Source organism: Nanorana parkeri, unplaced genomic scaffold, assembly GCF_000935625.1.
Source record: "Nanorana parkeri isolate BGI_ZX_2015 unplaced genomic scaffold, ASM93562v1 scaffold843, whole genome shotgun sequence".
Lineage (NCBI taxonomy): Eukaryota > Metazoa > Chordata > Amphibia > Anura > Dicroglossidae > Nanorana > Nanorana parkeri.
In genome coordinates this window covers 370,173-381,615 of record NW_017307111.1, presented here as the reverse complement: position 1 = coordinate 381,615, position 11,443 = coordinate 370,173, and the positions used below count along the sequence as shown (strand labels likewise).

Below are 11,443 nucleotides of genomic sequence, written 5' to 3'. Positions count from 1 at the left end.
GCACGGCTCAGCCGAGCCGATGCATATGCGTTCGGCTCGACTGAGCCGCTCGGCCATGATCGGGAGCTGTACGGGCTATTGTGAATAGCCCGTACAGCACCCCCTCGGTTCTACTGAACCGAAGGGGTCCTGGGGCCGAAGCTAGCCGAAGGATCGGCCGAAGCTACGGCCAGATCCCTCGGCAGCTTCATGAATAGACCCCCATGTTTTTCATCAGCAGGGACTGGCAAGTTTGTCAGAATTGAAGGAATGATGGATGGAGCTAAAGGTGGCGAAATTCTTGAGAGAAACCTGTTTTAGTCTGCCAGAGATTTGAGACTGGAACAGAGGGTTAACTTCCAGCAGGACAATGACCTTAAGCATACTGCTAAAGCAACACTCAAGTGGTTTAAGGGGAAACATTTAAATGGCTTGGAATGGCCTAGTCAAAGGCCAGACCTTTAAACAATTGAGAATCTGTGACATGACTTTGTGCACACCATCCAACTTGAAGGAGCTGGAGCAGTTTTGCTTTGAAAAATGAGCAAACAATCCCAGTGGCTAGACGTGCCAAGCTTATAGAGATACACCCCAAGAGACTTGTAGCTGCAATTGCTGCAAAAGGTGGCAATGTATTGACTTGGTGGGTGAATAGTTATGCTCACTCAAGTTTTAATTTTTTTGTATTCGTATTTCTTGTTTGTATCACAATAAAACATATTTTGCATCTTCAAAGTGGCAGGCATGTTTTGTAAATCAAATGATACAAAACTCCCAAAAATCAATTTTAATTCCATGTGGTAATGCAACATAATGGGAAAACTGCCAAGGGGGTGAATACTTTTGCAAGCCACTGTATTTCCACATTGTGTTTTGCTGGGAGTTTTCTTATAAACAGAGAATGTAGTGTCTGATTGAATAGCAAAGCTTCAGTTTCAATAACTGTACCTAGATATGTGTCAATAAATGTTCCTTCATACATTTCCACAGTGTAATACTTACTGTGTAAAAGACCTATCGGCAAGTTCCACATTGTTAATTTTCACGATGCATTCATTTTCTTGGAAGAGGCCATCACGTTTAGTCCTGCTATTCTCCTCAATTCCACGAATGTACAGTCCCAAAGCACTGAACGGCAAAGTGGGAGTAGGTTATGTATCTGTTCTAGCTATAAGAGTTATACATATTTTTGGAAACATTTTTTTTTCAGAAGAAGTTATTCTAAAAATACGACAAATCAAAATAGATCTGTAAAGTATATACTAAGGTATTTTTTCATATGTTCTAGGTGATACACTTTAAACACTAGAAATGTATAGAAGAATTCACCACTGCTTCTAGCATCTATAACATGGGTGTTTTTGGGAGGATAGCTGTCACTCCTGTAAAGTATTATTTTTGTTGAAAATTATAAACATCAGCCTGTGCCTTTTTTTTCCTAAGTCTGTGCCACATATTACATGCTCCCCCTCCTTATAGGATACTTTCAAAACTGTCCTCATACAATTGTGAGGCTGGCGGTGCAATTTCTTTTTCTTCCCTGCAACAATAACCAAACTGCAGTTTGGAATGCATGGCTCTATAATATTAGACCATGTTTGTACTAGGGATGCACCGATATATCTTAAAAAAATATTTAAAAAAATATTTAAAAAATAAAAATAAAAAACATTTTCGGTATCGGTTTCGGCCTGACATTTTTTTTTATTTCGGTTTTGTTTCGGTTTTAAAAATTCCATTTCGGTGCACCTCTAGTTTGTACTATACCCCAGCGATTCTAGATGAACATTTCCCTATTGAGATGCAAATGAATATTTTTTATGGGCTCACCCATTGTCCATAATTTAGGAATATTTCTCTCATTTTTTGGACATGACAGAATGAGATTTGTAAATATCTTCTTTTTTTAAGAAGGCTTTACTGTGCTAATCATATACTTATACACACAAGCTGTTACAATGCAGTAGCTTATTTTATGTAGGATAATCTTCTATTTTAGATTTGTAATTCTTTGAGTGCAACAGCAAATTTCCTGTTTGAGCAGGTAATATCCACCAGTATACAGTATTTTCATGTCATTTCAGGTTATTTCACCAAAGAACAAACTGACTACCTGTCATTTGCACAGATAATGTAGGCCAGCCCATAACATTTATTTGAGCAGTATAAATATATGTATGGATCAGTGGGTCGGAGAGACAATATTAAGTCGTTTGCACATGATGTCCTCTTTAACGTGAAAAAGCTTCCAATTATGCCCCATGTTATAAAAAATGTTTACCGCTGAGTCTGTGAAAGGTTAATTACTGGTGGAAAACCGTAGGTTAAACTCAGAATTCTGAGACAAGTAAAACATGGTTTGACTACCCCTTGTCTACCAAGGCCCTTACTACAAGGAATGGAAAAAGAAAATAAGCCATTAGATGTTATCAATGCATTACATAGTATGCTGCCTAAGTAGATGATTAAGCTACTTGAAAATAATTTTGTGTTTCATGAATCATTGGGAAAATATCACCAATAATAAAACTCCATCTTCTAATGGAGAGCCAGAAGAAGCATTAAGGGATACACTAAATTAATTAGTGGCTTCTACATGTAGAAGATTACATTAAAATGAAATGTCAGCTGTGACTTGAGAATGCTGGGAAAAATGTCCACAAATAACATACATAAGTGCTAGGAGAAAGATAAGAGTGAAATAGCATGCACTTGGTTGAAAATATTGAGTTAATTTAAGAAAAATGGTAAAAAAAAAAAAGAACATGGGGCTGAGTCATTCAGGATTCATGCTGTACATTACATGCAGTACAATAAGATTTTTTTTTTTTTGCCAACTAACATTAAACAGCATATATGAAGAAATTCAACATATGCTCAGTATCACATAAGGTCACCAGAAATGTATGCATGTTGCATTAAACTAAAGACATCAATCAATCCACTTAAATGGCAAAATGCATGTAAAGGTACCCAAAAATGCAGCACACAGGACTCTTTCGTTGCATTGCAGCACAATACATTGGGATTCAATAAATCATATTGAAAACAATGTGCTGGCCATGCATTTTGCTGCATTTAAAATGTGGCAGTGTATTCGGTGTAAACCAACTGTAAGATAAGTGCAAAAGAGTAAAATTTAAAGCTGAACACCAGGTATGGAAACACAAATTAATGTGGTTAAACTAGATTAACTAGGTGTTAAATCTTAAAAATGCATTCAAGTACCGTATTAACAAAATTGTATCTTATTGGTGTATCACTCGGTTGTAGATCCTAAAGTCATCTCTGAATTTGTGCTGACACTGTCCTTCCTTCTGGAGGGTGGCTACTTTTGTTCCTCATGGTCCCTCTGTGTGTTCTAAAGTAGCCACAGCTACAAAATAACTCTTGTGATAGACTACAATCTTGTATTTAGTTTACTAATTTGCATTGAGCTTGAGATCCATCATGGGAATGAGCTTGGAGCGGTGGCTACTTTGCACCACATACAGGGAACAAAAGTAGTCACCCATTAGAACAGTGGTTCTCAATCTTTGTAGGGTTGGGACCCCGAGGTAAGATTTGTCAAGTAGTGGTGACTCCCAACGGTAAAAGTTAGGGATGCAACAATACTAGTATCCGTGTCGATACTGAGCAATTGAGTATTCATACTCACCCGAATCCATCAATATCGGAGCTGCCGGTCAGAGAGAGATTATATGCACCCTTGTGACACTAACGGTCAGTCTGGCTTCCTGACCAATCGGGAAGAAGGGTGGTGGGTCATGACCTGCCACCCGCCTTTCTCATTGGTCAGAAAGCCAGTATACCATTTCATGAGGGAACATGAAACCGGCTTTACAGCCAATCAGGAAGCCGGGGAGCGGGTCATCTTCCTGATCGGCCAGGAAGCCAGTCTCTTGAGGCCTGTTTTTGATACCGAGAAACTGGGATTACCCTTGCTGCAGCATGAATCCCCTTGAGATCACACTCCAGAAGAAAGGACTACAAATTCCAGTAATACATTACACAACAATGCAGAATACCACCAACTATAGAGAACTCCAAGTCCCAGCAATACATTATATAGCAATACAGAATGACACCGGCTATAGATGACTACAAACCTCAGTAATACATCATACAGCAATGCAGAATAATATGTAGCTACATACTCTATGTTGCTTTCTGGTGGTCAGTGAGGGCTTTCTGGTGGTCAGTGCGGGCTGCCTGGTGGCTTTGGCACACTGGCGGGTGTTATAACATATTCTTGGACTTCGGTAGTTTTCTGACCATGCATCAGTTCCGGTGTCAGAGGAGATTAGGTCCATAAATATTAGAACCTATTTGCCTATATTGCGAGCGGGTCCAGCCGGCCGCAGCAGAAGGCATGCTGTGACCTACTTAACAGGGGTTGGGACCCACAGGTTGAGAACCACTGCTCTATACAGAGGTGAGTGTCAACTGGTTCTATATACAGAGGTGAGTGAAGATGAGCATGGATTGTTTGTACCTGGAGGAAAGTGTGGGCTAAGGTGTCAACATACATATCTATATGAAGATACAATGTATCTAAACTGATTGAAATAATAAACACCAACCAGGAACCCTACACCTTCAATCATTTTTGACCCTGCCACATCAATCAGTAATTTAGTTACTTCTGATCACTCAAAAAAATGATTGAAGGTGTAGGGTTCCTGGTGAAAAAAGTTGTGTTGGTGTTGTGGGGGGGGGGGGGGGGTGCAGTAAAAGAGAACTGATTAGAATACAGAGCGACTAAACAAGTGGTTTTAAATTATCATTCACATTTAATACTGATTGTATTTTTTGGCAATATTTTCAGTTGCTGAATATTTTCAGTTGATTGCAAAGTGCAGAACGATACTATGTGTGTTGTATCATTTATAATATTGTATTTGATAATGAAACACTTATTTGCTTACTTTTAACTGGATCGATAATAAATCGCTTTGTGTACGGCCATCATTAGGTCTATACAGATGGATATGTGTATATGAGTTATGACTCTACAAAGAGTGATTAATATGTTGTGTCTTGAGGGTGGTATTAGCATGAGCTGTCTTTGTATAGACGCAATTTAGGGTAGCTTTGCACAGGTGTAAAGATTCCAGTGCTGAGTTTCACAGTCGAGCGGGTCCAGCCGGCCGCAGCAGATGCAGCGACATCTGGCGGCCAGCGGAAGAACTGACAGTGCTGCACTAGGAGGAGGCTGAGGAGCCTCTCACCTAGAGCAGCAGAAGGCACACGGTGATCCACTAAACAGGGGGTTGTGAGCCAGAGGTTGAGAACCGCTGTTCTAGAAGGAAGGACAGTGTCAGCACAAATACAGAGATGATTTGAGGATCTACAGCCAAGTTATACACAAATAAGCTACAATTGTGTTCATACTTAAGGTACTTGAATGCATTTTAAGATTTAACTCCTGAGTTGAGTGTTACTTTAATACAAAGTAATGAAGTGTAAATCAAAATACAACTAGTGTATGAACCTGAATTTGACTCGATAAGAGCTTCCAGAAATCCTCTTACAGCTGCCCTTAGACTGAGAGAGAAAGGGTCTGCACTAAGGGCAAAGCAAATGTGCTGCATTTTCATGTGCTGACAGAAACAGCAGTGTAAGCAGTAGGGTGGACTACTGCTGCCTCTTCAATGTCCAGTGACAAGCTGTGGAGAGGGGGCCGTATAGCTTAACAGCAGCAGAGAAAAGTTAAGTTGCTGTCCTGGCTGTACTATCTGGCCTGAATGTATAACTCATAGGACTAGATAGAGTTATACAAATACTTTGAACAGTAAAAAAAAAATCTCCCATTTATACAGGGCTGCCGATATGGCGGAAAGACACTCCCTCCCATAGTGGGCCCAATAAGGTCAGCAGCAGGGCGCGAAACACCCGGCAGGGGTTGGGTGCCCTGTTGGAGTTTTAACTTGTGTATCTTTAATGTTTGTGTATGGGTTTTCCCCCTTAGCCTTCTCTGCTCTCGCTCCCAGTTGCGTAGCCACTGCTTCCTGCTTTCCTCATAGTGCTGAACTTGTAGAACAGCAGATGCCAGCGTTCTCCCCTCACTCAGTAGAGGCTATATCATGCCACACTGTTTGTTTGCCCTGCCTCTGTAAACACAGTCCTGGTTCGTGGAGGCAGCTGCCCATTTTGTCAGTAGCACAGCTGATTGCCTTACAATGTATGGGTGCAACCAGCCATTTGTACTGCTGTTCTGATTGCTGTGCAGACAACATGAGCTGTGTTTGGTATTGTTCCTTGCAAACATCATAAGCAGTAATGTCATTGTACAGACTTGTTCTAGTTTTCACTAGTTATTGTCTTAATAATTCTTCAGTTGATATGTATGTGTGACATTGCCAGTGTATGTTCATATTCTTGTTGTGGAAAGATTGCATGTCTGTAGTGAAAATGAATGCTAGACCTTTCAGAAGAGATATCACTCATACTAAACCTGGATTGTGCTGTATTTGAATACAAAACCCGTTATGAGAAAAGCATGACATTCCTGTTGCCTGTTTGTGATGCTGATCCACTTGCTTTAATATCTTGAGTCACTGACCTGGAAGACACCCCTCTGAGAGCTTCCAACACCTGCAGTGCCCCCCAGACCATTGCATTGTCCCCCGAACTCCCACAGAGTCTCCCCAGCCTGCAGAGCCTCCAGCACCCCCATAGTCCTCCCAACCTCCAACAATGTCCTACAGTGATTCTCTTACTTCCTTCAGGGCACCAGCATTCTCCAGTCTCCCACATTGCCACCACAAAGCACTCAGCCAGCATCCAGAGAATCAGTCCTCATAGTTGACCTCAGCCCTCCCCACTCCCCACAGGGCCTCCAAATTGACTACAGATTCCCCTAACACCCTCCAGAACCCAGCACAGTGACACCCAGCCCCATCCAGAGCCTGTAGTACACTTCAAAAACCCTATATATTTTTTTTCTCTCCCACTGACACCAACATCGTGACATCTTCTTACTGACCACTTATGCAAGATATTTTTTCCTCCTACTGACCACCAAACACCATACTTTGCCATACTGTTATTGTACGGGTTTTGTTTGTATTTTTTTCCTGTTTCAGCTATTGCAACTCGCTCCTCATTGGTCTACCTGTATAGTCTAATAGGAATGCTGCTGCCAGACTCAACTACCTCACCAACCACTCAGTGTCTGCAACACCTCCCTGCCAATCCCTTCACTGGCTTACAATGGCCCAAACAGTACAATTTAAAATATTAGCAACCACTTACAGGGCAATCGACAGCTCTGCCCCCACCTACATCCCTAACCTCATCTCAAAAAATCAACCTAACTGTCCTCTCTGCTCCTCCCAAGACTTCCTGCTTTCTCGCTCCCATGCTCACCTCCAGGAGCGCTCCAGAGTCTCCCCCATCCTCTGGAAGTCTTTACCGCAAACTGTCTGAATATCTCCTAATCTGCCTGCTTTCAGGCAATCCCTGAAAACGCATCTCTACAGGGAAGCCTGTCCCATCTCTACCTGACAACTGAATGTTTACTTTATCAAACAATTCATCACCACACAGTTACCTTCCTTTTTAATTCGAAGGTCACATGGGCAAGGCCCTAATAACCATCTCATGTTGGTCAACTTGGTCAACTCTACCACTCACAAGTACAAGAAAAATTGCTCTTTTAAATTCTTTTTTTGTTTATCGCTTTTTTTTGTTGGTTTTATTTACAAAAGAAGTCATATTTCAAAAGTTTGAGGAAACCACAAGTTCTGTCTACGCTAAAATGCAAGATGGTAACTCTTTGAAGAAGTCCAAAGCTTATTTGGTCCAATACAGTCTTGAGCACAGACATTTAGGAACGTGTGTATTTATCCCAGATGTGAAGCATGAACACAGAAGCAATGAAGAGTAGACTCATCACCAGTACTGGGACAGGCCCTACTTTAAGACCTGGAGAGTCCCCTGTAAAAAATCTCCAAATGCCTCCTGTGCCAGCAGATGGGGCCCGTGCAGAACTTCTTGCAACACTGCTTATAGTTTTTCTTTGTCTGACAGTTGATCCTGCTGCTCTGGGGGGAAACTGCTTTACTAGGTGATCGACCAGGGGCGCCAACATTAGTGGAAGTTGCAGCAGGGCCAGACATTTTGATGAAAGATAAATGAGACATGTAAGCAGCTGAATATCCCACTTGGCTCCGCTCTTTTACATTCTAAAAGCGGGAAAGCTCCTTATCCCAATTCCTCCAATGAAGGTTTGGTTTATAAAAATTACTAGCATAGCTGAAATGGAGGAACTGATGCATATAGCCCAGTACAGGGTTTCTCAATATAACTTTACCTGGGCCTACTGGTTCCATTTCAAAACAACACCTGCCTATGCTCAGTTGATGGACTCTTGACTTGGGATAGCCCAGTGTTTGCTGACATGTGCCTTTATCTGCCTGGGTGAGGTCCTCTGAGTGGGATTTTTAATACTTATCCTCTTTTGCTCGATGCATGTTCTTGCCCGCTCTTTCTTGCTGATAAGCTTTTGGTCGTTTACGGTCCATGTCCTTATTTCATGTTACTTTCTGCTTACTTTTCTTTGGTCTCCTCATTTTTCTATGTATCCACATTCCTTCTCCCCCCCCCCTTTTTTTTTATTTCCATCCCTCTCCCTTCAATGGAGCTCATAAACAGATCCCAGTCACTTATTACTATTTACATTCGAGGAGCTTGTCAATTTGTAATGCAGTGGCGGGACACCTTTAGCACAATTGTCCATGGTTTACCATTTGTTCTTTAGGTTAGCCTTTGATATTCTGAGGTTACAGATTACTATTATTTGGCGGGGTATTCAATTGTGTATTTACCCGATTTTATTTGTTGTACAATGCTTTTTATATGTTTACTTGTTTTGTTTATTGTTTCAATGAACTTATTTCTTATGGAAAGGGAAAACAATAAAAATTAAAATAATGTTGGGGCATGGAAGGCTTTGAAATAATTTATTGGGCTCTCGTGTCACTAAGGTTGAGAATCACAGCCATAGATGATGGAACTGTCATTTTAATATTGTAATGCTGAGAACATACCAAACATGGGTAGCTTTAGAGACTTCCAGCATCTGGGTAGCTGGAGGAACAAAGTTTTTCTAAATTAGTAAATCAGTTTTTAAAGTCCCAGGGCTAAATGTTAAAAAATGGCTACCAGTTTTCTCTTTTGTCCCGTGATGTCAGATATCCTGCAATTTATTTTACTTCCACCACTGTCTTGTGGTGGAAGGGGCACTGCAGGGAGGGGGTGCTCACCAGATAGGTTGTACAGGGCCCAAACATTTCATGAGTCAAAAGAAAAACAAGCACTTCTGGTAGCATCTGCACTCCTGAATCATTGCATGCTTTTTTTTTTTTTTAAAAGAAGTGGATAGTAGTGAGTAAGGAACCTCTGCATATGCTTTATGCGATCATCAAGCACATAAATGTGTAAAGACTTTACATATATGTGTGTTAGCAGCATCACTGTCCAGAATGACAGCATCATAATAACTGGGAGTGAGGGTTAGAGGGAGAGAAAGAGAGGGTGAAGAGATGATTTGTGCTTTAATAATTTTAGAGTCATATATTTACTAAAAATGCTGCATACTCAAATAGAACAGTTGCTTCCCCAAACTCAGGAATGGGTTTTTGGGGACTGGGTGTTAGCAAGGGCTGTAAAAGTTATCTGCAGTTGTCCAAACCCTGCTTAACTGTACTGTACTGAATGTGGAAACCTACCTTGTACCAAAACGGTGGTACTTATAAAGCATTAGTGGTCTGATAAAAGTGCTTTAACACTTTGGAGTTTTATTACATAAAGATGTCAGACAACATGGCAGGTGTTCTACAAGCCTGGTTAGTGAGGCAATAAATCAATCAAGCAAAAAAAAAAACTACTGACAATCAATGTGGTGGTTTATTCTTTGCCATATAACTCACCGTCCACTAAGAGTGGAATAGAAAGGCACAACATGTATTCCCAATGGTCCTCCGTCTCCTGAAATCTCTAACTTTCTTGTCAACTCACTGTAAAGGAAAAAATGAAAAGCATAGGTTTTGTTGAGGCAAGAGCAGTTTAAAGCAGCTATTACAAACTCTGAGTGGCATTTAGTGCATTTTTGAGGCTAATGGTATTACTTGACAGTTCATTGCAGCAAAACTAATAGATCTCATTGAGCAAAGGGATAGAAATGAAAATTTCTATATAATGGAGAAGATGGCATGCTTGACCAACTTTTGATCACCATTCACAGAAGCATTTGATGGAGGGTTTCATTATTTACCTCTTCACTGCTGGAAAGGGCAGCAACCTTTTGCAGTGAAAAGAGGTCATGCCAATTTGCTTGTGTGCTCAGGAACTGCTATTAATGGCTCTTAATTCTGAAGCTTTAATACAGCCTCTCACCTGCCTGGGTAGTTGTAGTAGCAGCAGCACACACACACACACACACACACACACACACACACATCAGATGCATTAGACAGTGTGAGTGGGAAATAGTACTCCTTTTCATTAAATATGGCATGCATGAGGTAAACAAAAAAAAATATGCAAGCTTTAGACCTACATAAAATATTTGCTGTAAAGTACTGTGGGATCTTCTATAAACAATGATAAGAAAATAAGAATGATGCACAGGAGAGATACTTCAGTATAAGCAGGGAAAACAGTGACTAATGACTTTTAAGCACCCAGCTACACAAGATTCAAAGACTACATAATTGCACTTACACATCATCACTCACACTATCGGACTATGAACACTCATATCATCCAGCGCAGTTGAAGTTTTTATATATTCTCAAATGAATAATACAGCTGGGGAACTTCACATAATTCCACAGTTCACCCCGCCACAAATTTTCTAGAAACAACTGCCCCACTATTATGAACTGTGCAGCAATTGTCTGCACATTTACAAGAGTGTTTGGCACATTTTGCTACAATACCTCAAAAAGTGATTCCATAATGCAGCAATGGCTTGATGACTTCCTGTTACCACGAACATGTGTAATTGCTGCGTCAATGATAGAAAATTAAAGGATATCTAACAGTTCATATTTGTTATTGGAACAGGACGTGGGGGGCAATCTCTTAGTGGGGATACCTGTTCCAATGACAACTGACAGATTTGTCACTTGTTTTGGTAAGATTGCCACTCAGTTTTTTGAGGAATATCCCCACTAGGGACACAGGCAGCAATAAAAACCTATAGACCCAATCTAGTCTGCACTTTGTTATCACACCCACCAGAGAAAAGTGTTTTAGCTGGAGTTTCAGTTTAAGGCCAAGTTAAAATGTGTGTGTGTGTTTAACCCACAATAATGCAGTAAACTAGAGGCAGTGCATTTTGGTGCCATTTTTTTATGGCACCCCAACATACCTATCCAGTGCACCACAGCCCTTTAAAACACCACAATGCACAGGTGTACACCATATGTGCATTGTGATGTGCTGCAAAAGGAAA

At 40.8% G+C, this 11,443-nt stretch overlaps 1 protein-coding gene and 1 pseudogene across 1 annotated transcript in view; both read right to left on the bottom strand.

The window, feature by feature from the left end:
- Positions 1–11,443, bottom strand: part of LOC108794372 (partitioning defective 3 homolog B-like) — a 313,176-nt gene that overhangs the window by 7,788 nt on the left and 293,945 nt on the right. Inside the window, exons 6-7 of the mRNA XM_018565402.1 lie at positions 9,915–10,001; positions 982–1,107 (exon numbers count right to left, since the gene is read on the bottom strand). Coding sequence (XP_018420904.1) covers positions 982–1,107; positions 9,915–10,001 — 213 coding nt within the window. The remainder of the gene's footprint in view (positions 1–981; positions 1,108–9,914; positions 10,002–11,443) is intronic.
- Positions 7,789–8,130, bottom strand: LOC108794373 (annotated as a pseudogene).